Source organism: Pleurodeles waltl, chromosome 6 (genome assembly GCF_031143425.1).
Source record: "Pleurodeles waltl isolate 20211129_DDA chromosome 6, aPleWal1.hap1.20221129, whole genome shotgun sequence".
NCBI lineage: Eukaryota > Metazoa > Chordata > Amphibia > Caudata > Salamandridae > Pleurodeles > Pleurodeles waltl.
The window spans coordinates 1,684,011,096-1,684,038,393 of record NC_090445.1 but is presented as its reverse complement, the minus strand read 5'-3'; the positions used below and the strand labels follow the sequence as shown (position 1 = coordinate 1,684,038,393).

General features: G+C 46.0%; 1 protein-coding gene across 8 annotated transcripts in view; it reads left to right on the top strand.

Annotated features, from left to right (window-relative positions):
* The window catches only part of NR6A1 (nuclear receptor subfamily 6 group A member 1), a 685,712-nt gene that overhangs the window by 588,720 nt on the left and 69,694 nt on the right, over nt 1-27,298 (top strand). For 7 of the 8 annotated variants that reach the window (XM_069241724.1, XM_069241721.1, XM_069241723.1 and 4 more), the window contains 4 exons: nt 7,889-7,944; nt 13,191-13,348; nt 14,295-14,522; nt 19,193-19,447. In XM_069241724.1, the coding sequence (XP_069097825.1) occupies nt 7,889-7,944; nt 13,191-13,348; nt 14,295-14,522; nt 19,193-19,447 (697 nt within the window). The remainder of the gene's footprint in view (nt 1-7,888; nt 7,945-13,190; nt 13,349-14,294; nt 14,523-19,192; nt 19,448-27,298) is intronic. The other variant, XM_069241722.1, reaches the window with a different exon arrangement.

Below are 27,298 nucleotides of genomic sequence, written 5' to 3'. Positions count from 1 at the left end.
GCCCCAGGTCTTAGTCCTGTAAGAGTGAAGCAACAGCTCCCTCTAGTGGTAAGAAAGTCATGAAAGTCAATACTGTAGATGCTGTGACTCCACTATCAGTTCTTTGTTGTGTAGACATCTGCCGAGCCCCCTCCTTCAGTCTGCGGGGCTTTGAATAGCCATCTTTTCTCGCGGCGCTTAAAATAACCTATAATGTAAATATTTTGCGCAGTCTGAGCCCCGGAACGAGGCCTCTGTGGGACCAGCGGGTCCATCTTCCTCAGGGTACCTACCGCGGGTGCCCCTTTCGCTCCTCCCATCAGTCTTTGCGGTCTGTGGTAACTCTGTAACCCACCCCCTTTTTAAGAGCATGAGTATTGACAAATATGGCATTTTTATCGATATAATTCCAAATGGAATGTGGCTGCATAACCGAGTACTGGTGCAAATGTTACTATGCCCTGGTGAAAATCTCTGCATGCACTAATGATTAGTGGGGCACTGGTGATGACTAAGAGGTTGGTGCAAAGCTGCACACGTGCTAGGATTAATGAGCGAGGGTGCCAATGCAGCTAACTCCTCCTGGTAGGGGTGCAAATCTGAAGAAGCATTGAAGGTGATTGACTGGCCTCAGAAACTGCCCAATGATGTATTCCATAAGAGGGCAAAACAGAAGAGGGACTAACGTTTCCTGAATCCTGAGGCAAAACAGAAGAGGGACTAACGTTTCCTGAATCCTGAGGCAAAACTGAAGAGGGACTAACGTTTCATGAATCCTGAGGCAAAACTGAAGAGGGACTAACGTTTCCTGAATCCTGAGGCAAATCTGAAGAGGGACTAACGTTTCCTGAATCCTGGGGAAAATCTGAACAGGAATTAAGGTTTACTGAATCCTGGAGCAAATCTGAAGAGTGAGTAAGGTTTCCTGAATCCTGGGGAAAATGTGAGCAGGGACAAAAAGTTAATGAATCCTGGGGCACATCTGAACAGGGACTAAAGTTTACTGAATCCTGGAGCAAATCTGAAGAGGGACTGATGTTAACTGAATCCTGGGGCAAATCTAACAGGGACTAAGGTCTCCTGAATCCTGTGGAAAACCTGAACAGGGACACAAAATTAATTAATCCCGGGGCAAATCTGAACAGGGACTAAGGTTTACATAAAATCGTAGAGCAAATCTGAACAGGGACTAATGTTTATTGAATCTTGGGCAAATCTTAACAGGGACTACGTTTTAGTGAATTCTGTGGCAACTCTAAACATGCAGCTAGGACTAAATAGTGATGCAGAGAAAAACATTCATAAAGGTGCTAATTCTTGGCATATGGTGAGCATTTGTGACACAGAGGATCCCATTGCTGCATTGGGCTTTGAATGGGCCAGTGATGGTAATACCTGCATGAAGCAGGCGTTCTTATAACAGTGGCGCCATCCCCTGGTGTAGACTTACTCTGTCGTGATATTGGTAATTCTGCAGGTAAAACTTGGGTGCAGGGTCCTGATGCAATGCCCCTACTGCCGTGATATTGCTAATCTGCCGCAAATTTGTGTCAGCGTCACTGCTGTGTGAGGCTTCAGCCTGTAAGATTGCAGCAGCCTGGCTGCTTCCATCCATGCTCTCACTAATCAATGTGTTTTTGCACGTACTAATGAATTCAACCATTCATCCGTCAATCCACTCACCTTTTCAACCATTTCTGAACTCACTCACCTTATACATATCCATACACTCAGCCACTTACTCAGGTGTCTTGGAAACTGCTGTGCCCCCGTGACCCCTATCTATCTATCTATCTATCTATCTATCTATCTATCTATCTATCTATCTATCTATCTGTCTATCTATCTAATTATCTATATATCTGTCTGTCTATCTGTCTATCTGTCTAGCTATCTATATGTCTGTCTGTCTGTCTGTCTGTCTATCGATCTAGTTTAACACTCTACTAGTCCAGCCTCACTGACCAGACATAACCAAGTTACACCTATGTACAACATTTTCCACGGGCCATAGGTGGTGTGATGTATGTCCTTGGGACCGAGGGATATGTGTCACCTTACGCATAGCAACCGATCTGCCGAGTCCGAGCCAGGCCAAAGCGAGGGAGTGTCTGTGTGTTCTCACTCGTGTCCTTGCACGAAAACCTGCTGATGGACCCAGGTGTAATTGCCCCCGTCTGCTGTTTCCCTGCAGTTCTTGTGCTCGGGTTATTTATTTGCCAAGTTCATTTGATACATGCTTCTGGTAAGGGCAGTTGTTAAGGCTTATTATCAGATAATAAACTCAGGAGCTTAGATTGGTTCTCGCAGTGGCCTCCTGTGGGTCAACCTCTGCAATAAACATCTGACCCGGACCCGAAGGAGGCAGCCCACCATGGGCCCGGCAGTCTGGTCCTGGTGCTTTCTGGACACCCTCAGAAGCGTCGCCAGGCATCTTTCGGCTTTGTTGTGCTTGGTGAGTGGACTGCAGCTTGAGTCCCTGCGTTGAAGCAAGCACTGCCAGCTGTGGGATTTAGGAATCTATATTTTTTTCTATTTTTTATGATGTAAAATGTACAATCACCCTTAAAAAAATTTAAATGTAAATTCTGCATAATTCACATTTTTTTTAATAACAAGCTGTGCAGGATGGATTCAGTCTGCGGTCTGATGTTTAATAATGAGGACTGCCCCTTCCCAAATGTTTCATAATCATGAGACTTCATCAGTGCTGTGACCCAGTCAGGCGGTTTTGGCACCACTAAAGCGCCTCGCAGTGCGCCCATCCATCCTTTGAGTGGCACAAGTCCAGGCCTGATATGGGCTTGTGGTTAGTAGAAAGCCAGAGTAGGTGATAGACTGAGCGCGGGGGCATCTCGGGCCTCACAGGGCAAGTGACCACTGACTTCCAGCCTGGCCTCACTCACCTGTAAAGTGAGGACATGAGCGGCCTTCCAGTGGCTCCTTGACAAAGTTCGATGCGGATGGGGGGTTATTTTGCTCTGCGCCCTCACTAACATTGTTTCCTTGTGCCTGAAATGTGAGAAACAGAGGCACCAAGTTTCTGCAGCGTTTTGGTCGCAGTCCCACATGGTATCCGCTTCAGAGATGCGAGATGTTTTATTTTCTGCCCAACAATCAGTAGGCGGCTGTTGATTGGTTCTGGATTTGTGTGTGTGATGCGCAGTAGGGCTGACTGTGCGCCATCAAGATAATGTTTTCAGATTATCTGAACACTCCAAGGGAGCACTTGATGGTAACATGCCAGTGCGACGGACTAATCCCTCAAACAGGCAAGAAACTGTTGCCCTGTCCCCGATCCGAGCTGTGCTGGCCACAGAGGGCACCAGGAAACCCCTGTGTGGGCTGGAGGACGCGGTGATGCTCTCAGAGGTACTTGGAACGGAGAGAACCCCCCGTCCCCTCCAGCCCCGCCAGCTCCCCTAAAGGAGCGGACCACATCTTTCTTATTGAAACGCGTGTTATTTGCTGATGCAGCAAAATCGTACGCTAGGGTACCAATCCACAACCAGAAGCAATTTCTTCGTGCAGAAGGAATGGTTTTTAGGAGCTGTCTCTGACTTGCATTGCACAAAAAAGCGCTTCTGTAACCATAGCGCCCATAATGATGGGACTCACCCCACTTACTAGAGTATGGAATAGCTCCCCCTAAACCCCCCTTCCCAGTGCGATTCCTTTCTCGCTGGTTTTGTGCAGTGAAAGTTCTACTAACCTGCCACATCTAGACGCCTGACTAGGCTTGTTTCTCATTCCAGCAGCTACAGCAGCAAAGCGTGACTTTAACTTAAAAGAATTACAAACCCTTTTGCGTTTATATCGATGCAATTATCAGTGTGTGTGGATCTCCTTGTTGGGCCATATTTTAAAACAAACATGGTTGAAATTAGTCTAGGGCGACCGGACTTTGAAAGCCGAAAACCGGGGCATTTCTCTAAAAAAAATAGAAGAAGGACTAATTCAACATCATAACACGGGGCCCTGAATGACAGCGCTCGCGGACGCGGCACTGGGGGATTAATTAAAAAGTCAGTTTTAATACTCCGCAGCATAGGCGATCTTTAATATAGCTCTTTTATCACAGCTCCTAGCTAGTACCTCGTTGTAACATATAAAAACGCGCCTTGACTGGCTGAAGTCGACCCTGCCCAAAATTGCAAAAATTTGCCAGGACAGCTGATGAAAAACCGGGGCGCCTGGTCACCCTGAATTAGTCTGAGCGAGGTAAGGCAGCCCCGGCCCGGGAGACCGCCCTCCGTGCCAGGGGAGGCAGGAATGCTGCGCCTCAAAGCCTGCTGCCAGGAAGGTCACCTGGTTTAGTAGTTAGATAACCATCCTGACCTCTGGGGCTGGGGTCAGCCGCGGGGCAAGGTCCTGTCTCTGTAGCGAAGGTGGGCCTTTGTCTCTTTTGAGATAAGGGCGGTGAGTCATGGCAGACTGTAGTAAATCATGTTGGAGCCAGGCCTGCCGAGGGTCACCTGTTAGTCAGGAGTTTGCTAATCACTGATGTCATCTTGCAGGGAGCTACCCCGTAATACTATAATTTAACTAATGAACGAAGTCCTCATCTGTTTCATATCTCCGCTTTCAGTATTCCTGTGCCAATGCAGTAAACATGTGATCAGACCTTAATTTGTAAATAAAAACGCGCCGGTGCTCAAAGCTCTACTCTGTAACTCTGGGCTGCTGCAATTAAAGTTGCAAACACGGAATACTGAGGCAGCGTAATCCCAAAGCCATCTCGGGCCTCTTTAATCCATTTACAGCCACTCCCTTGCCCCTTCAGCTCACTCTTGCAGCTTTCTCCCTTCGAGACGCTTTTTCGTTTTTCTCTTCCTCCTTCTTTCCCATATGCTCGCAGTAAGTGCTTGAGGCAGAAAAACAAGTGCCGGCCCTCAAAAATAAGTGCCGGTTCCCCACACCGGAAACAACAAGCAACAATTAAGCACTGCATGTGATAAACAGTGTTTAAGGACTGTTGTGGTGCCTTAACTCCATCCATGGGTTCTGGTGAGGTCCCCTTAATGCACGTGGTTTGTTGACAGTAGTAGGCCGAATGCTGTACTTCACTGGTTGTTTATGGCCGCAGTAATAGGAAGTTTGATCGTGTAAATTACTCACTTGAGTTTTATTGAAGATTCCCGTTTCTGAAATAGATGCGTTTGTAGTAGTGACAAATTTTGCAGCTCCTGTTTGCAGTGTCAGCCAGCAACGCCAAGCTGATTGCCTGGTATGTTTAAATATTGCTCAACTTTTAAGACTGCAGATTGTTCAGAGGTCAGTCATTAAGTTGGACATGGTGATTTTATAATTGCGAGAAATTGTCGTGCATGGAGATTAATGAAATCAGCATGGAAAAAATATCTTACGGGTGAAATGTATAATTTGTAGGAACAATGTAATTCCAGGACGTTATTTAAAATAATTTGTGCTCATAGCACCACCCCTGGAAGTCTGGGTTTTGAGACCACATCTGCTAGCGTGGTACCAGTAGCTAGAGATGCACCATAATCCTTTGTTGTCACGGTAACCAGGGATGTAGCTTCGGGAGGTGTTTGGGGTTTTACACCCCCTAATAAATGTATTTTCTGATGAATAATTGGATACAGGTGCTTTCAGTTGGGGATGGTGAGGTGTCTGTCGGAATTCACCTGGGATATTTGCACACACACACTGACAAAAACACACACTATTGTATTTCTTTCACTCCGAACGGCGACCAATCCACATACCTCTCCCTTTCCGCTACCGTATAAGCCCCTTGCATGCGCCCTGCTTGTCGCATAGTGTATTTTAACTTTATGTGCCTGTGTGATTGTCAGAAAATCTGAAGCTTACGCCCCCCCAATCTTCCCAACCAAGCTACGCGCCTGAAGATGGCTTTGATCAATATTACCAAATTACCAGTGACCTGTCTGATGGCCATTTCTTCTAGCTAGTGCCTTGTGATTGCCAGATGTTTATGTCCTGGTCATTAGGCTCCAGTCGCGCTGCTAGGGTTCCTTCATCAGCAGTTTGAGGGTTCCTTCATCAGCAGTTTATCAGGCATGAATCCAGGCAAACTCTGTTTGCTGCCCATTGACTCTGGGCCTGGTATAGAGTGATGCCCTATGGCACTTGTAATGGGTTGGGCAGGATACGCATCAGATTTGTACGGGGTGCCCATCTGCCAAACTCAAAATCAGGCCCTTTCATAACTACAAATTGTTCTAAGGGAAGCATCTGATGCAGGCAGGATTAGTGCAGTGTTTCTAATTTGTGTTGGTGAATCGCATTATTTTCTTTAGATACAAAATCACTAAGGAAGGGTATATGAAAGTGTGTACTCCAAAACTGGAATTAAAGTAATTTTACAACTTTGTCTCCTCTCAGCCTATCTCATCTGCCTTTTTAAAGTCTGTCTGGCAGGAGACTTCACTTTAAACTATCTCTAGTTATAAGGTTATTAGTTAAAAGTGAATTAGAGGTGGACGCGTACAATTCCACATGGCCGAAAGTGCTAAGAGATACCTTTGTTGTAATAGTAAGTCTTCTCAAGTATTACTTTCTGTCTAATGCCTCCTATAAAAATGCCATCAACCTTTGCAGCATGTGTCTGACAGCGCTGCATGATACATATTATGAGAATGAAACTTATCCACGTCATTGCTTTGTTGTCTTTTGTTTGTAAAAGCGCTGACCAACTTAAAGTAAGCGAATGATCCAAGTGTGAAGCTTATGGACACTCCAAGAGCAAGCTTTCTGTACATCTGCCACCGCTCACACTGAAAAATGCCCAAGTATTGGGATATTAGATAACATTCCCAACAGGCCGCAGACTTTGAAAAGGCTGGTAGAACAGGAGGCCTCCCAAGCACTGCTCAAAGTCTGCGCTCCATTAGAGAGACCGTAGAGAGCTGCCTTAAGTTATCACAAGAAGAGACCACAAAGTGCCAGGTTACAGCTGATATCCTCACAGATGGAACTGAGGGGAAGTGGAGCGAGAGAACTGACTTGGCTGGGGCTCAGTTTATCCTTGCACCAGACCTGGAACTTGCAGCTGTGCGGAGGCCTGGCTACTCTCTTGGAAATTTTGATAAGGTTGCTTTAGCCGCCCCTGCAATACACAATAAGGATATCACAGGTCACAGAGACGTTCTGTGATTATTTACAGTAACAAGTCTAAGGCATTTATAAAGTCATGGCTTTTCTAGGTGACTTTCAATTTCCTTTTAATGTATGAGAGGGGGTACTTTATTCCATATAATACGTAGTCACACTGTCATCACTCCAACAATCCATGATGTCTTGCTATTTCATATGAAAGACATAGGATGTTTGCAGATGTGAGGAATAAAATTAGAACCTGTACTGCTACATTAAACTCACCAAAGAGCTTTTAGTTGTTGCAAAAAGACAGTCAAATCAGTTTACTATGTCAGACTAAACCATACTGTATCTCAGAATGTGTAGAAACATGCAGAGAGATGCTGTCTTCCCTATAATTATTTAAAGCATCCAAAACACAAACATGTTGCCATGAATTTCTCATTTCTACCGGTCAGAGGTCATCTAGAAAAACAGAAACAGAAGAAGGAAAAGCCAGATTCCATTTTCACTGTTTAAGCTACAGCTTTGACTATGGTCCTTGACCTGCCTTTCTCCTTGGCTCCTGGCAGGAGGCCTTGTGACGTCAGAACTCAGCTGTAATAAGTTATTAAACACCTTTGTTTCGAGACAGTGGTGGTAGTTCAATCAGTGACCAACTCTGCCGGTAGGAAATGTGCAGATTAAAAGATCATCCATATCTTTGATAAAGATTGACCACTGTGGACAAAATATATTTGTCTTCTAATAAATGTAATAGAGCTCACAGCCTTTCTCCCATCAAATGTAGATAATCTGTTTTTAATATTGTGTCTTTTCTTTCCAGCAATCAGAGAAGATGGAATGCCGGGGGGTCGGAACAAGAGCATCGGGCCTGTCCAGGTAAGTGCGCATGATATTCCACTGGCAAAACTCTACTACCAATGCAAACAATATGAAATAATGATTACAACTTTTAAACTTTTTTTTCCCGAAAAACGTATTTATAAGGGAGACTTTAAAAACTATGATTCTGGCATTATTGCCAAAGTACTACAAAGACATACTTCAGCCATTGTGGTTGACAAGATGTCGGCTTACCTCTAGTGATGCTTAACTGGGTGCTGTGTGCCACCAAGAAGAAACTGATTCTGCCTCACATTTGTTGACCATGTCGAAGACATTAGAAAGACAAGCATTTCCAATGCAATGGGTCTCGCATTTGCTCGAGTTAGAGCTATTAACGTTGTAAACTCCTAACTGGACTTTTCTTGCCACATAAATTGAAAATGAAAAGTAAAATAGTTTCACATATGCGAGCCGATTCAAAGCACCAGGGCCGCCATGAGCATCAGCGTGAAGAGTTACACAAAAGAAAAAAAAAATTAGCTTGCACTCAAACGTGTTGGCAAAAGTGCAATTAGCCATGTAACAGGGGAAAGATCCGGAACAACGCGTCCAGAACTACGCCTGCGTTGTTCACACAAGCGGAACAACGCTTGCCTGAACAACTCAGGCCTTTTTCTCTGCCTTAACCACGCTTGTGCTGAGCAACGCACATGCGTGGTTAAGGAAGAGAAAAAGGTAGATCCAGCGGGAGAGGATGCGGTCAGGTAAGTGGGGCAGGGTTGAGGGTAGATTTTAGGGTTGGGGCGGGGGGTGAAGGGGTTGAGGTGGTTAGCTTATTTTTTTTTTTAAGGGGTTTGGGTGGGGGGGTCGGTACGATGGTTTTTAGGGTGGGGTGGGGGTTCGGGGTTATTTTGTTTTTAGGAGCAGGGGTGGGTTCATTTTGTATTTAGGGGCAGTGGGGTGTCTGGTTTTTAGGGGCAGGGGGTCAAGCTAATTTTGTATTTAGGGCGGGTGGGGGGGTCGGGTTTTTTAGGGGCAGAGTGGGGGGTCAGGATAATTTTGTATTTGGGGGTTGGGGTAATTATGTATTTAGGGCGGGTGGGGGCGGGTTTTTAGGGGTGGAGGTTGGGGTAATTTTGTATTTAGGGTGGATGGAGGGGTCGGGTTTTTAGGGGCGGGGTGTGGGGTTGGGGAAATTTGGTATTTAGGATGGGTGGGGGCTGGTTATTAGGAGTAGGGGGTCGGGGTAATTTTGCATTTAGGGCAGTTAGGGGGTTGGGTTTTTATGGGCAGGGTGGGTGGTTGGGATAATTTTGTATTCAGGGCAGGTGGGGGGGTCGGGTTATTAGGGGTGGGGTGAGGGTCAGGGTAATTTTGTATTGAGGGCGGGGCAGGTTTTTAGGGGTGGTGGTCGGGATAATTTTGTATTTAGGGCAGGTTGGGGGGGTCGGGTTTTTAGGGGTGGGGGTTGAGGTATTTTTGTATTCAGGGCAGGCAGGGGGGGTCGGGTTTATAGGGGCGGAGGTGGGGGGGGGTCAGGGGAACTTTGTTTTTAGAGGTTGGGTATTTTTATTTTTGGGGGGGTGGGTATCGGTTTTAGGGCTCTGGGTGGGGGGGATCGGGTAGTTTTTAGAGGTGGAGGGTCGGGGTACTTCTGTTTTTGGGGTGGGGTGGTCAGGGTAATTTTGTTTTTAGGGGTTGGGTTGTTTTATTTTTGGGGGTGGGGGTTGGGTTTAGGGCCCAGGGTGGGTTCCTAAGGTGTCTTCCTAAGGTGTCTGTTATGTTATCAACATTTGTATAGCACATTTCTACCACGTGCGTCATTTCCTGCTCTTCTGGAACCGACGCACCCTCTGCACGGTTCTGCGATTTTGAGTTGGCGTTTGCGTTTTGTCAGAGAAGCATCACACGGGTTAGGTTCAGTCTCTTCGCTCCATTATTTAGTACCTTGTGTGAACACATGGCACAAAAGGGATTTGCAGCCTTCCTGCCATTGTCTAGCTATACACAAAGTAGTATTTTTTAATTCCTATAATTAAGTCTGAATTTTATCCAAAACCACTGTTCATGGCTGCTGCCTTGTTCCTCTTTTGCCCGGTGTGCACAGCTCCCGCACTGGCGGTCTGCGTTCACTAAATCAGTGGACACTGAAATACCTAGAACTATTTTTTGACCGAATTAGCGATCAGAGTTTGGCAGGACTGCGCTTGTTTTCAGATATCCCTTTTTAGATGCCCTGAATCAACTAGCCTGTGCTGAAGGTGACACTCTTGCTAATTCATTGGGTGAGATATGAACTGATTCCACAAACAAACCCCCCCCCCCCCCAAAACAGGGCAGACTATGATATTGATTTCCAAAAGACTGCAGCAGCTACACTTTGCTCCAAGAGGAGTGCTCCTTTTTATATTAATTAAAAACAATATTTATTTTCTAAATCTCACCATGGAAAAATGGCTATAATCAGGGCCCTGGAATTATGCGGCAGAAGAGAGCCAAATTATGTGACATGGTTGAGTAAATTATGCGGCAAGAAAAGGCAAATTATGCGGCATAATGCGCACATTTTGTAATCGTATTACTTCATTATTTCATCATTATTAAAGGTGGTAACACTCTCATGACATTGGGTGCACCCCATTAGTACCAGCTTAACACTGAAATATAGCAATAACAGAGAAGTGACCAGTCCACCTTTGCAAAGGTCCTTCCACCCCTTTGCAACTCATTGTCGCCTTTTTATTAACTTTTAAACCATTTGAACTAGAAACATTTTTGGGGGATAAAATCTGCAGGTTATGCAGCAGTTGATTGATTATGTGGCAAATGCAGCAATTCTATAAGTATGCGAAAATCGTCGTGGCTGCACACTCACATAATTCCGGTGGCCCTGGCTATAATGAAGGTGGGATCAGGGCTTGAAGATAATCTAACGAGGCAGAGTGGCTTGCTTTTTGAGAAGATACAATCAAAAGTAATAAAGAACTTATGCCACGTCAGGTAAAGTTGCACTGGGACAGAAACAGTGCAAATCCATTGTGCTCTTTGTGTGCAAATTAGGTGTGTCCACTACACATCTCCCGCTTTGAGGGTCCTACATTGGTTACTAGACACAGGAAGATCCCCCTTCAAGCTGCTTTGTATCACACACAAAGCAATATATGGCAAAGGACCACTCTTCAAGAATAAAATCAACAAATACACACAACAAAGGAACCTGCGCTGGAGGACGGCTCCTGCCTCAGTGTTTCTACATTTAAGAAAAAAATGGGTAGGAAATCGATTTTCTGCTGAAGCTGCAAAACTATAGAATTCCCCACCTGCAAACATAAGATCCAGGGATAACCTTCTCCACTTCAGAAGATAAGTCTAAAGCTGGCTCTATCCCACATGAGGGCTATGCTCACAAGGGAGGAATCATTGCTTAATTTGTGCTTGTTGGTTCCGGTGCTGAGCACCAGCACTTATTTTTGAGGGCCGGGGCTTAGTCTTCAGCCTTAAGCATTTTCTGCGAGCAAAAGACACATATGTGAAAGACGGAGGAAGAGAAAAACGAAAAAGCGTCACAAAGGGAGAAAGCAGAGAGCTGCAAGAGTGAGCTGAAGGGGCAGGAAGTGGCTTTATATGGATTGAAGAGATGGCTTCAGGATTGCTTCGCCTCAGTATTCCGTGTTCACACATTTAGTTGCATTAGCCGCATGTTTAAGAGGAGGGCTTTGGGCACTGGCACCTTTTTATTTACAAATTAGGCACTGGGAGGAATATACCACAATAGTATACGCAGGCATGATAAACTGTAGTTCTATTCTGTGCCTCCAGTTGTAAGTAGATACATTTTCATAAGGGGAAAGTGTATAACAGACTATGGGGGTTATTACAACTTTGGAGGAGGTGTTAATCCGTCCCAAAAGTGACGCCAAAGTGACTGATATACCACCAGCCGTATTACGAGTCCATTATATCCTATGGAACTCGTAATACAGCTGGTGGTATATCCGTCACATTTGGGACGGATTAACACCTCCTCCAAAGTTGTAATAACCCCCTATGTCTAAGTGCAGCCTCTATGTACATATAGATGCATTTATAGAGAGTTACACCTGCTACTAATAACTACAGTAAGTTGCATATGTATGTATATAAAAGTCAATTACAGTTATTGTAAACTATAAAAATGTGCTACAACATTAATGTGTGTATGGGTATTTACATAGAGTGGTTTAATCAAGCAAACATAACTTTACTTAGCTTTGTGTGTGTGTGTGTGTGTGTGTGTGTTTATATATATATATATATATATATATATATATATATATATATATATATATATATATCATTTCTAGTTTGCTGTTAAAAACAATCACTTTCATGCTTCGCATCCCTCCTCAGTCTCATCCGAAACCTTTCTGACTACTACGAAAACCCAAACATCCTTCTGAAACGTTTGCCCCTCTTTTTAAAACATGCCCCCCAACTAACATGCGCACACATCCACTACTTACAGAAAAACATACTTCTTCCCCTTTTTCAAATCCATTCCTATCATTCTATCTCTACTCCAGTCTCTGCTAAACACACATGGAGAACCTAACACAACTAATGTACAAGGAAGCAATTGTACTAACTACTAATCTTGGGTTCCGGAGTAGAGAACTGCTTGCCGAATATGTGCTTTGATGCCTCGTCTGGGGTCATAAGCACTACATAACAACATTTACAATTACAGTTTACAAAACACTTAGGCCCTTGTGTATCAACACATCTCACAATGGACACAGATTGGGAAAAGTCCTTTCATAGTTCAGGCCCCAGAAGGAGGGGCCACTGTTGACATTTATCAATTTCCTCCCAGGTCCCCCTTGGTTACCCTGTTGTAATTATTCATCATATTTTTTTTTTTTACAAGACAAATGGAAGGTGCTTACTACATGGATAGCCCCAATATTACCTGTTAGATCAGATCTAGCTGTTTCCATGGAGACAGATGCTAAAACCTCTTCAGGTGTCTGGGCACGCTTCCGCCTCACACTTGAACTTGCTATAATGCTAGACGGAGTACCTCCGGCTCCTAGTAGACCTAGTAGTCCATTGTGCGGTTGTCCAAGTTTGTCCCATGGCACAAGCGCTGCCTGCAGGAAAGGAGGGGAAATATGATTTGGGTGACTCCCTACATTTGATGTGAGTTGCATGAATGACCAAGAATTTCCAGTGTTTGTGGGCTTTGGTTGTGCATCATCTGTCTCAGCAGTTTCGGTGGCAAAGATTTCTGTGAAGTACGTTAACATCGTTGTTCCCCACAGATATCCGAGGAGGAAATCGAAAGAATTATGTCTGGGCAGGAGTTTGAGGAGGACCCAAACATCTCGTGGAGCAACAACGGGGACAGTGACCACAGTTCTCCCGGAAACGGGGTGTCCGAGAGCAACCAACCCTCACCTGTTTCGACCCCTTCCTCAAGGTGAGACCCTCGATTCAAAGAGCTGCAGCACAAACATGGTTTAGAGGAACAGCCATTTGCATGGATTCTGTTTAATGTACTAATCAGTGCTATTGCTGGCTTGTTTCTGTAAATGAAAATTGTTTGAAAAGCCATCCTTTCCTGGATGTGCCCATGAGAGAGACTGTCGAGAAGAGTTTCCCTCCTCTTCAGTGACTGTGCATCCCATGGCAAACACATCTCAGTGATAAATTGGTTTTGCTTAGGCTTATCATCACTTCCAGCTGCATTAAGATATTTTGCTCTTGGTACTCATGCATACGCGTCCAATCGCCAAGTCCTCATCTTACCCTGTGTGCAGCTCCAGAATCTTCTCCTAGGTTAGACAGACAGCACCCACCCTTTGTTCACATTGCACACAGTCTCAGTAAAACACCCTGAAAAGAAGCATTGGGGAGGGACCAAACTGCTGCCTCCACTTTATAAAAGGGACTTTACGAGTTTATGTGTTGACGTGCGTGCTGTTAGCTCTTATTATGAATGAACGCCGAGGAGACACGCCTCCTCCGACTTGTTTTTACTTGACTCACTCACGCACACATAAGGCCATGGAATTCTATCATTTAATGAACATATCTGTAAAAGGATTTGAGTTTGGCACTAAACTAAAGCAATTAACACTGGCCAGATTAAGGTTATCACTTTCGCTGAAATCTCAATCCCATAGAATATGCTGGATGTAGATTTCGGCGGACAGGATATCCATCACCGTTGTGACGTAGTAACCCGTCTGCCAAGTTCTAAATCAGGCCCATGGTTTTTAAACTTCCAATTAACTTTTGAGGTATTTACTTGTGAGTGAACATGATGGTGTTTATGCTATGCTGTTATAAAGGGAGAGTGAATATCAAAGCGAGTTCTCACCGTGCACGCTCTGGCTAACTCCGCTGTATTTCTTCTCATCTAGTAGGTCTGTGGAGCTGAACGGATACACTGCACTCAGGGACCAGTACATGGGGACACCCGTGTCCGCGCACTACCAGTATCTACCGCACCTTTATAGCTACTCGACCCACACTGGACTGCTGCCCCCCCAAGCACGGACCCTGGACCCCCAGTCGGTGATGCTAATTAATCAGTTAGTAGCAGCCGAAAACCTGGAGCCTCTCGGTACCCCCATGCTTATTGAAGACGGGTAAGTAAAGGTCCTGGTTTGTAGTAACCTGTCTATCGTTTTCATAAATATACATTGTGTGCTCCGAGGTGAAGCCCTTGGACCTGCTACACTGCCTGTTTTCCTGGTGGTCATTCATGACTGACCAGGTATAAACCTTAGTTGACTAATGTTTTCCATAAACAAGAAGTGAAGGGTCCTTTCCCAACCCTAGGGAAAAATGCTCACCCACCGTGCCCTTTACCTAATAGTAGTGGCGGCTAGCGATGTGCAGAAGGGGCAGGGCGCCACGTTGGGGGAAGTGTAATAGGTCAATAAAGCATAAATTAATTACGGGGAAAAAAATAAACACTTACCTTCTCTCCTCTGTTGGCTGCAGACAGGCACAGGCTCCCAGCCTGCCCTGCGGCCAATCCTGACGCTGCCCAGAGGCAGACTGGGAGCCTGTGCAGGCTGTCTCGAGCCCGGCAGCGGTGTTGCTGGGCTGAGAAAGCCATGTGCGCATGTGTGTTTGGCCATCCCGAGACGGCCGGCCAACCACACATGCGCTCTGAGGGGGAGTGCTGAGCACTCCCCCTTACTGCTCGTCACCCTCGTGGCCTGCCCCTTTTACTAAAAAACAATAATAAACCTAGTTTATTATAGTTTTTTTAGTAAAAGGTTTGCAGCTGCCGCTGCTGGCGGGGGAAGGGGTGGGAGGGGTGTGACGCTCCTCCGCCTGAATGGAGGAGCCGTCCCTGCCTTATGGGGATTATCGGACATCTTCCGTGTTACCCTACAAATCCCCAATCTTTCTAGCCCCGGCAGCCCTCGAAGCTTTCATAGTGAAATAAACTACACGGCTGCTGGACCACCAACCCCTCGCTTCGTTCCCTGTGTTTTGCCACTTCTTAGGCCAAGACAAAAGTGTCTTGAGCGTGCGCCATGAAGCTACAAGCGGTGCTATGTTAGAATTACTGATGTAGAAGGTTTGAGACAATGTAACATCAACACCAGGTCAGTAGGGCGGGCGGGATCAGTTTTAAATATATGGTTTCTAAACATATTGTGAAATACTGTTAAGATTACTGCAGTTCGCCCCAGTTGCATCCAGGAACTACTTTCTGATGTCTTCTTGTGCGTGTTGTTTTCACCTGGTGTTTTGTTTGTTGTTTTTAACAATGCAGCTTCCTCGAGTTTTTGTGCTTGACTCATACAGTCCAGTGTCGAAAGATGAGCATGGTGCAACTGAGTCCAGTTAAAACAAGCATTGGCAAAGCCAATAGATTTTGCCTATGCCAAAACTATTGGCTTTGTCAATATTTGTTTTTACATGTTGCACAGTGATATGAACTGTTGTACAACATGGTTTAAAGTAAAAAAAATAAAAAGTGCCTTGACACGGTTAGTGCTGCCAGTGTCATAGCACTTTTTTTTTTCTTTAAGCAATGTTTTATGAGCTGGGGGTAACTTTCCCTTGTCATTTTCTGTCAGATCAACTGGAATCTGATTACCGGAAGCTTCGGAACTTCTAGTGGGGCTCGGGCAGCTCCATATAATCCGTCCCGTGACAGCATCGGGTGACTCCCCTGACAGGCCTTCATCTTGGTGGAGATGGGGCCAGGCTGTCACTCTGAACATAGCAAGTAAACTCAGGGGACGATAAAGGAAGTCGATTTCAGTGTGACTTGAACTAGAGTGAAAAGTGTAATTTCAATAAAGTTCACCACTACACGAATGCAAACAACATCTGGGAGAGGTTTAAGACTTTGAGAGGAGGCCAAGGCCCAGAAAACAAGGTGTACAGCAATAACCCTCATGAGTGGATAGGCAAGGAGATGACCTTTGTGCATCACGACCGGCAAGACAGTAAAAGCTGCAAATGCAACGTTAGATAAGGTTTACAGTCCACAGCAATCCTCTAGGTAGACGTTATATTAATGTGAAGCTCAAAGCAGAAAAATTCTCTGATAATAATCGGTTGCAGGTGCAATGAGAGGGGTGATCTGTCCGAGTGGAGTAGATGTAACGTCAAGTAAGAGGATTACACACCACGCAAGAGCAACGCGTTTGTGGTTGGAGTCGTTTGTGGTTTGCTATAGACTGCAGTGCTCAAAAGCAGAAATCAACAAGCATTTGCAAGGCAACGGGTCTCGCATTACGTCGAGTTAGAGCTATTAGCGTTGTAAACTCCTAACTGGACATTTCTTGCCACATTAAATGAAAAAAAAAAAAAAAAACACAGCACGATCGCGCTTCGAAATAAAGAGAAAAAGTAGTCCAGAAACCATACGGAAAACATGGAGCCTCGTATGTTTCCATTAGTTTACCGGTGCCCTCGAGGAGGGCTAAACACCTGAAAAGGCATGATGTATGCATGCCTTTCACGAATGAAAACAAGCAGATTTTAAAAGGCAAGCCCACAAGCCAATGAAAGTGACTGACGTAACATGGGCGTGGTTAAAATCCCCCTAAAGAGAGATTAGAAGAGGGACGGAGCGCTTTGCCCCCCCACCCCCACCCTGAAATGGTAAACTTCATCTTCCTGCTTGGCGTCTTGTCCAGTAAGCAGTGAAGTTAGACCTATACTAATTTACATGCCGTTCTGCTGGTACCTGACAGCGCATCAGGCATGGCGCCCCTGCGCGATAGCAACTGCTGGTTCTCAGTGTCAGACACATGGTGCACATACCTCTGCTTGGGATGACCAGGGAAACATTAAGTGGTCAACTGGAATTTCCATCCGGTTGTGACCAGTGGTGCACCTGGACAAATTCAAGCAGTAACTGAAAACGTTCTGAGTTAGAAAGTAGTAATCTAGGCCCATGTACCGGTGCCAGCTACACTCGGACCCTTTGTGGCTCGCGTTGTGCACTATAATGCTCAAGTGGATGCACATCACTATAGTTCCATATGCAAGATGATAAAACGTTGCACCAGACGTGCATACTGCACACTTGTGAAGTCTCCTTGCTCAACAAATCTGTACGTTGCCTTAAAAAATGAAGCTGTATTAGAGGAAGCGTCTGCTTTGTTTTGGCAGAACCAAACCCTGGCGGTGATTGCTCGTGTCAGAGCTCCCTGATGCTAGCAGCATTTACTTCTGGCACTTACTTTGGTTGTGTTTTTGCACGAGCCTTTATAAATCTCTGCATTAAATGTTGGATAGCACTCGAAATTGGCATTCATGCTTCTTTTGCGCACATTGTCTTTTGTTTACATCGCGCACTTGCTGTGACAAATGGCAAAAAATGCTGATGGTAGCAGCATGTGCACATGTGAGCAACAGTAGTCTGTGCACCACTCCGAATTGGTGGTAATGCACATTTTGCTGCTGATTTTGCACCAGCACCTTGGGTTCGAGCATCTTCGTAAAGGGCCAGTCCTGTATCCCTGTCTGTCATCGACAACAGGCACCGCGAATGGTGCTTTGTTTAATGCTATCTGTTGTAGTTGGGATACATTGTGACATCATTCACTAGGCGGTCCCTTTAATGTTTGATAACCTATCCAGGCTGAGCTTGCAAAGATGACCAGGGATGCTGATGTACCCTCTACTCAAAATGACACGACATCCCCGAAGTTGTCCCTGGACATTTCGCCCACACAGGAACCACGGTTTTTGATCTCCAGCTCCCAGTGAAGGAGACCGATTCCTGGAGAGTCGTATCTTGAAAAAGGATAGTGTGTAAAATTAGAAAAATCTGCACAAACCTAAGAGCAAGTTAATTACGTTACTGGTTAACTCAAATTGCAGAGAAGCACGTTGCTTCATTGTGTTCCTTGTAAATAAATACTGTGTTCCCACTTTCAAAATAGGTGTTGTCTTGTTAGTACCCTGTGTAGTATGCGGTCTCGATCTCAGAGACCGCCGTCTTTCCTCCACTAGGTGTCGCTGTCCCCAACAGAAATAGGGATACGTCTGTAATGGCCCCAGTATGATCAGCACTTCGCGAGTCCCTCAGTGCAGCAGTGTTTTTTTTAAAGCATGACCTAGACTATGGCTTTAGGTATTAAGCTAGATTCAGGTTTTACAAAAATTGATACTAATGTGATATAAAGTGCCTCTTTCAGTACATTATACGAATACTGCAAGTTAACAAAGAGTTCTGTGATCATACAGGGCGTGCAGATAGGGAGGAACAAAGGCTTACATTGTACTCCAGCCCAGCCTTAGAGTAAGTCAAGCACTACCCACGACCAACCCATGGTGTTGCAGTACGTTCCCACAGAAAACAGTAGAGACAGGAAATTAAACTAATACCCCCTAGGAATCAATTTATGTATGTCCAGTGCCCTTTCAAGATTAGAGTGCTGCATAATGGATGCAAAAACAAGCATGATTTTCTGCAAAACTGCAACCTACCCAAAACAATGCATCATTTGGGTAAATGTTTGCTGCTCCCACACGAAAACAGTTTCTAAAGGATTTTATGCACCAAATGAATTTAAGAAATTGAATAGAGAACTCTTGGGAAGTCACTGCAGAAGGGACCCTCTGATTTCAATGGATATCCTCGAGTTTCCCTTTACCAACTCTAGCATCAACGTGGCTTATTTTAAGACCCCCCCTGTAACAGGAAAATGTGCCTGTCCATTGCACTTCTCTAAGCTGTGGAGCTATTTGTGGTATTTCTTGCTTTTGATGTTAATGCCTGGTCTGTGAAAGATTATTGATTACACAAGTGAACTGATACTTGTGCCCCTTTCAGGTATAAGGTAACTCAAGCCGAGCTGTTTGCGTTACTCTGCCGCCTGGCCGACGAGCTGCTCTTCAGACAGATCGCTTGGATCAAGAAGCTGCCTTTTTTCTGCGAACTCTCAATCAAGGACTACACGTGCCTGCTGAGCTCCACCTGGCAGGAGCTGATCCTGCTGTCTTCGCTGACAGTCTACAGCAAACAGATCTTTGGAGACCTGGCTGACGTCACCTCCAAGTACACGCCCTCTGACGAGGAACTGCACAGGTGAGTCCTGGAGCCTGGCACCAGCCCCAAGGTCTGAGATCTGCTGCCTGTGCTATGCTGGAGAGTTTGTGGTGAAAAGATGGCTGATGTACTTTCAGGGTGTCCTAGCAGTGAGCTTGGGGTAAAGAAGTACTCTTAACTTGACTCCAGCTTATCACACTAGTCAGCCATTTCCAAATGGTTGATTGCTGCTGTTCTTGGCAAGATTGCTCCCTGAGCCCAACAAGGATCACATATTTTGAAGTTCAGGGACAAATACTCAGCAAGGGAGGACCAAATTATGTGGCAGGGTTTACTAATTTGTGCTGCAAGAATAGTATCAGTTCATTATTGTGTAGCTTTTACACGTCAACACTTTTTAAAGGAAGGCTTCACCTAATTAGTACTATTTGAACACCCACACACAACTATGTGCATCTGAAATGTGAACAGTCAACCTTTGTGAAGTGCCTTCTGCTGCCCAGCAACAAGCATGGTCGCATTCTCTTAGTAACTTTCGATCCATTTGAGCTAGAAACAAAAAAATATTTTGTTAAAATCTGCAAATTACGCAACAGATGATAGATTATGTGGCAAATGCGGCAATGCCACAATTATGCACAAAACGCCACAGGTGTAGAATTCTGTAATACCAGACTGGGCTTGTGGCCTATCTCTCGTGGCTTCATAAGGGAAATATGAGGTTTTATTTAACCGGGTTGCATTTGAACTCTTTGCACTTTTTTTAGTGACCTTTCCAAGAAATACGTCCCGGGGCTCGACACTACCTTGTTGACCATGTAATAATGAGCACAACAGAGCACATTCCACTTCACCGTATTTTGCACCTCGTATGCTTTCCCCAGGAAATGCTTCCTAACCCCCATTTTACGATCTTTTAACACTGATTCCCACAAGGAGGCCTTTGCACGGCTGCAGAACTAGAAAGTTTGGAGATATGTATTGCCGTGGGAAGCTCTGTTCATCTTGCCTTGAAAATAAGAAACGGATATCATGCAGAATAACTCATTAAATTGTTCACTTTTCTAGCACTTCATGGACCTTTGTGCTTTATCTTCCCTGTGATTTTGATGTGAAGCATGTAGGACTGTTTGCATCTTACCACGTCAGTTTTTATGGTCTGTTCTTCTGAATCTTATCATCTACAGATTAGTAGTTATATTTGATAGAGTGTTTTTGTCTTTGTGCACTTTATGGCCTGGGGCCGAATAAAGATTAATGTCAGAATTACTGGCAACAATTGATACAGATTGCGGAGGCTTTGCTATTGAAACTGTCTGCCTGTGGGCTTTTAAAGTTTTTTGTTCCATGCTTGGAAGCCCTTTGCAGGGTCCTTCATGCTTTGCAGATGCTTTTAGAACTGGATTTAGCTGCCACCCAAGCGTGTGTGACGCCTTGAAGCATTAGGGTGCCATTTATGCTGTCCAATAAAGAATTAGACTGTCTTCCAGTGTGGGAGATTTCATTCATCGTTTTGGGGCCATTGATGCCATCCACGAGCGTGAATGTCTTCTACTTTGCGACACACCATGAAGTATTATGGGTCATTGATGTCATCCATGGAGTTGATAGCCTTCTGGTGTGTGAGACTCCATTAAACAAGATGAGGCCATTGATGCTATCCACGAATCTGACTGTCTCCCAGTGTATGAGAGCCTGTTTAAGTGAGTGAGGCCATTGACCCTTTCCAAGAGTTTGACTGACTTCTAGTGTGTAACACCCCATGAAATTTTACAGACCACTGATGTTATCCATGTTTCCTACTCCTATTACCTTCCAGTGTGTGAGGGTCCATTTCAGGTTATGAGGCCACTGATGTTGCCAAAGAGTCTGACTACTTTCCATTATTTGAGACTCCGCGTAACATTATGTGGCTGCCTTCCAGCGTGAGATCCTATGAAAGATTATGGAGCCATTGATGGCATCCATGAGTGTGGCTGCTTTCCACCATCTAAGATCCTATGAAAGATTATGGGGCCATTGATGCCATCCTCAAGTGCGGCTGTCTTCCAGCGTGTGAGACCCTATGAAAGATTATGGGGCCATTGATGGCATCCATGAGTGTGGCTGCTTTCCACCATCTAAGATCCTATGAAAGATTATGGGGCCATTGATGCCATCCACAGTGTGGCTGTCTTCCAGCGTGTGAGACCCTATGAAAGATTATGGGGCCATTGATGCCATCCACAAGTGTGGCTGCCTTCCAGCGTGTGAGACCCTATGAAAGATTATAGGGCCATTGATGCCATTCACTAGTGTGGCTGTCTTCCAGCGTGTGAGACGCTATGAAAGATTATGGGGCCATTGATGCCATTCACTAGTGTGGCTGTCTTCCAGCGTGTGAGACCCTATGAAACATTATGGGGCCATTGATGCCATCCACAGTGTGGCTGTCTTCCAGCGTGTGAGACCCTATGAAACATTTTGGGGCCATTGATGCCATCCACAGTGTGGCTGTCTTCCAGCGTGTGAGACCCTATGAAAGATTATGGGGCCATTGATGCCATTCACTAGTGTGGCTGTCTTCCAGCGTGTGAGACCCTATGAAAGATTATGGAGCCATTGATGGCATCCATGAGTGTGGCTGCTTTCCACCATCTAAGATCCTATGAAAGATTATGGGGCCATTGATGCCATCCTCAAGTGCGGCTGTCTTCCAGCGTGTGAGACCCTATGAAAGATTATGGGGCCATTGATGCCATCCACAAGTGTGGCTGCCTTCCAGCGTGTGAGACCCTATGAAAGATTATAGGCCCATTGATGCCATTCACTAGTGTGGCTGTCTTCCAGCGTGTGAGACCCTATGAAAGATTATGGGGCCATTGATGCTGTCCACGAGTGTGATGGTCTTCCAGGGTGTGAGACTTTGTGTCACATTATGAGGCCATTGAAGCTGCCTGAGAATCTTGACTGCCTTCCTGTGGGTGAGATTCCACTTCAGTACATATTGTCATCGAAGGCACATTCTCATCTTCAAGTGTTAATTAAACATCTTGTGGTCAGCCATTGTAACGTTGAGGTATGTTCACACGCCCTGCTTGTTGTGGAAAGACCAAGCTTTAGACAGAAGAGGAGGCCTGGAGACCACTTTAAGCCACAAGAATGGTGAACTCTTTTCAAGTAGAACTTAAGATATCCCCCCCCCCCTACCTGACGAGTCTTTTTTTCCTAGGTGTGCAGACGTGCTGGAGTTAAAGCATGTGGAAGAGAGGGCGAGAAATAAAGGGTCCCAGGGAAAGCTATACGATGGATGTCTTTTCTGAGGAAGGTTCAGTCTGTGACGCAGAATTGCTAATTTCGGACTACTGTCATTGAGGGCTCAGTTGAACTATCGCTGCTGACAAGTGTGGTGATCTGAAGGCTATGGGCTTGAATCCTAGCAAGGCAGACTCAGCCTTCAATCCTTCCAAAGTCATTAATACCTTTTATTTGCAGTACTAAGAAACAGCAAAAATGCAGTGTATACAACAAATGAACATTGTGATAGAAAAAGCTCAAAGTAGTGATGAAGTGTGCGTTGTAAAACGCTGGCACCTCTTCTACAGTGTACCACCTCCACAGTCCAAGGTGAACAGCCCACGTTGGCAAAGAAGGTATTGCCTTCGTGTGACAAGTCAACCAGGACGTTAAAAAAACATTTTTGACTTTCAGATTTGGGATTCGGATGGCTCTGTTGCCAAGAGTGGCAGTTGCCAGCAGTTCATTTAGGGCTGCCGTGTCGGACTCGAGGCCATGGCGTAACAAAACTTGAGGGGCTCTCTTGCAAAGTACATGGACAACCCCCACCCCCAGACTAACTCAGGAGCTCTCAGGCCCAGGTACTGTACAGAAGGGGCTCTCTGGAGCTTGCCCCCCTGTACCGCAGGGGCTGCAGGGGCCTCTGTTACGCCACTTACTCATGGCAGATGCTCAAGCCGGAACCCTCTAAACCCTCTCACCATCAGCCGGTGCACACGGGCATGACTGTTATTGGAGCAGGAGGTGCAGTAGCGCCTGGGCACAGAGGCTGGAGGGGCCCATTGAACACTGATTCTCATTATATTTGACCATTCCAGCAGTAGCGGGGGAGGGGTGGTTATTTCCTTCCTTCACTAAAGGCCAATACACGTAAACTACCCCGCTGTCTGTACCACCCTCTGAACCGCAGTACTCTCTGGGTCAGACTGTAGTGGAGCACGCAGCAATACCACAAAATAAAATGATGGACGGAGCGTTGGAACTTTTCAAAGACTCACAGATCTGGGTTTAATCCATTGTTACTTTGCACACCATGCCACCCCAGTATGGACCCAGCCATATGCAAATAAGTCTTGACTCTGATTCTCATGGGAACGGTCCAGCCTGCACTGCCAAGCCAGGTCGTCACTGGACCGGAAACAAGCATCCTGGGACCGGTTTCAGAGCGGAGCAGGCTCCACCTCCCACTGACGGGGGGGGGTGTTGGTGTTTACTAAACCCTGTGTGTGCTGCAGGGTTCGTGTCCACTCAGGGAAGAGACCGCATTCCTCCCATGCACATATTTGAATAATCCACCCCTATTCGCCTTTCCAAGTTCACAGTCCTGGCTGTGGTTTTAAACAGAAAAAAGCAAGATGAGTGTTGATTGTGTCTGTCCGCCCTTTCAGTAGGTCAGCCAGTGTGTCGCGGGCCCTGGTGGAGGGAAATAGTCCCCATGGCTGCTGTTTGAATTATGAGGGACAGCAGTAATCCGGGTTTATTGCCCTAAGGCCTCTGTGCCACGGTGCCACTGCACCTGTTGCACCTGTGGAAACTACGCCCCTGCTTCCTTCTGTTAGATCAGAGAAGCACGTCATAGGAACGCTTCCAATGCATGACGTGGCTATACTTCTTGACCAAAGCTTTTTCCCTGCTTCTAACCCATGACCCCCTTTCTGATCACAGTGACGCTGGTTAACAATAGCAAAGATTTATAGTCAAATTGTCGTCACAATTGCTTAGAAGAAACTTTCAAGACGAGCTCCAGGTGTTCCGCTGTTTGAGGCCAACTGTGGTATTGGTCATTCACAGGAGGGGGGATTGCGTTCTGCTATGCCCAAGCGCCTCTCCCCAAACAGGGCGGCCTCGGGGTGCTTATATTCAGGAGTTAAGAGATGCTCGCCCCTTCTAGCTCCGGTATTAGTTCGGGACAGGTGCCCGAGAGAGGGAGTTCTGTTTCCAGGCTCCTGTTCTACAACAGGGGTGGTTTGCAGATCTCGGGGCGCGCAGAGGGAGGTGTACGCAGGGACATTTTAAGGATTTTGGTGGCCCTGGCCAAACATAATTTGGGGGCCCCCTGTTCGGAACAACTTTGAATTTATGATCTACTTTCAGCTTTTTTCGTGCCCTTGTTGGCTAGGTCACCTACACTGCAGAGGCAGACGAGTCCAAATTCTAACTGTGCTGCCATCTAATATTCAAGGATAGTGACGTGTGTTTTCAATATAGTAACATAACAACAGCTCACTGATATTGCAAATAATCTCTGCGACCCACTGCTATTTCTGGTCTATGAGGTCCAGTTTTGAGCTACAAGGAACTTTTTATGAATGTTGCATGGTGTTAAAAAGCATAAACACAACATTTCTCTGCAAAATGTCTGTAACAGACTTCCACATATTACCCATATTAAAAATAAATAAAAGGAAAATGTTTTTTAAAAAAATAATCTTTGTTTAAAACTCATTTAAAGTCATTAGGTCAGGACTGTGCGGAAAACAGAGCTGGATGTTTCCGGGGGCCCCCTGAAAGGCAGGGGCCCGGGGCCAAAGCAATTTCAGACCAGCAAGCCGAAGGATGAAGCCACAACCTACGTCTTGAATGTTTTTTTTTCATTCGTATTTGCTTCGCCTGGAAATTGTTGTTGTCATCTTTAGTTCAGTGCGAAAGCAGCATTTGTTTTTTCTCTCCTGTTTTCGATGCCACCTGGAGATGTGCCAAGCAAGTACTGCTCATTCTGCAGAGATCAGAATACAGAGCCAGGCAAGTTCATTACAATACTCGTGTTCGCGTGGGACTCCCTCGTCAAGGCTGGCAACATATTCGGGCAGCGCCCCGGGCGCTCAGTGTAAGGGTACCAAAATCAGTACCCTGCAAAAATCGCCTTTTCTTCCCTCCGTTGTACTTTGGGTATTTGTAAAGCGGAGACCCGTTCTGGTCGCCACCCCGCAGGCACCGGCCAGTTTTTCTCTGTTTTGTCATTAATAGTTCCCCATTACTTATGCGAAGGTTTGAACCTGAACCCTTTGGCAGGCACACGGTGAAGGCCTGAAGACCGTAGCGCCTAGGCGCCCCCTGCTCCAGCCCCCGGCGCTAGGTTGGTTCCTCTCCACGTGCTTGATGTTGCCAGCCCTTCTGATGGTCGAGCCAAGTTGGCGCTGCCATCATGTCATGGCCATGTTCCTTTTATCTGTTTCGCATCAGACTCGTCTGCGTATGAATAAAGCGCCCATTCTGAAAGGGCTAAGAAACACGTAAATGTAGCGCCGATAAATCACTGCCCCGCTCTGCACGGAGCTATTATTCTAAGGTTTTCACAATTAAAGCTCATTGGCGGCGCAGTCTCTGCGAGGGGGCATCGCATCATGGGCAGTTATTCATTGCTAGGACTTTGTTTTTTGAGGCTGTAAATTGATTTTTTGTTGCAGTCTGCTTGACAGCCTAGGGGAACACCGACTATCTGATGGCCAAGTGACCCCGCCAATGCTTGTTCTGCACATGAATCATTCCGCGTGGAGCCCGTCCTGTCTCCTGTCTCGTGCAGGGGGCAGCACTCTGTTTGTGGAGCGGGCAGTGTGACAGCCTTGTGAAAGGCTGCTTCCGCCACTTACTTGAGAGTGCTTGGAAGGCCCACGCCTTGGCCGTGCCTACAGTGTCATGGTGCCCTGGCCCTTCCCAGAGGCGCTACATATCAGCGGTACCTCTGCACACCAGTGGCTGGTGCAAGATGTTTGTGCCAGCAAGGGGTCTCCTGGTGGCAGAGAGAACCAGCTGCCACGAAGCGGTGCCAACGCCAGACATAGGCTCCGGACAGCGTCACTGGCAGCCATAATAGTGGCAAAAGTACCCTGGCGGATGTCATCCCAGAATGCATCTGTTCATATGTATGCATGCCTGTGGTGTTTGATTCATTGCATGTCTTGCTTTTATTGATACTTTTGAATGGTTCCCCCGTTGAGACATTGTTGCAGATATACATATATGATATTTCTACAGCACAAACATGGCCGAAAGGCAGCGGAGCAGTGTACAGGGTCAAAGACGGGCATAAACTCGACGAGTGCCAGGCGAGGAGGCTGGGTTGTGCCCTGTTCAAGCATGTAGTGTTCTCTAAAGAGTTGAGTCTTCAACTCTTTCATAAATTGGAGCAGTGTAGGGGTGGTCCATCGTGGCATAACAAAGGCCCCCGCGGTGCGAAGCTCCCTCAACACTGTGCACTGGCGGAAGGCCTCTCCCTGCCACCAGGTGGGGAGGGGGCCTCCTCCAGGTACTTTGCAGGGGCCCCCCTCAAGTTCCATTACACCACTGGTGGTCCTGATGGATACTCGGTGCTGCTTCAGACCCTGGGTGATTAGATGGAAAAAGTCAGCTGTTTTGCTAGTTTTTTGTTTTTTTTACACTTCTTAGTCTGCAGTTTGATGGTGTCCTGGCCGCGGATGTGCCAAGATCCACCAGAAATGGTGAGCTTGTCTGCAAGATACGTCCGGTGCTACTCGTGATAGCTTTGTAAAGACGCAGTTGGTTACGAAGTTGATGTGGCCGGCCAGGGGAGCCGCTGGAATTCCGTCAGGATGGGGAGATGAGATCACATTCTTCATAAAAAATAAAAGAAAGAAAGAATAGGTGAGAAAGAAA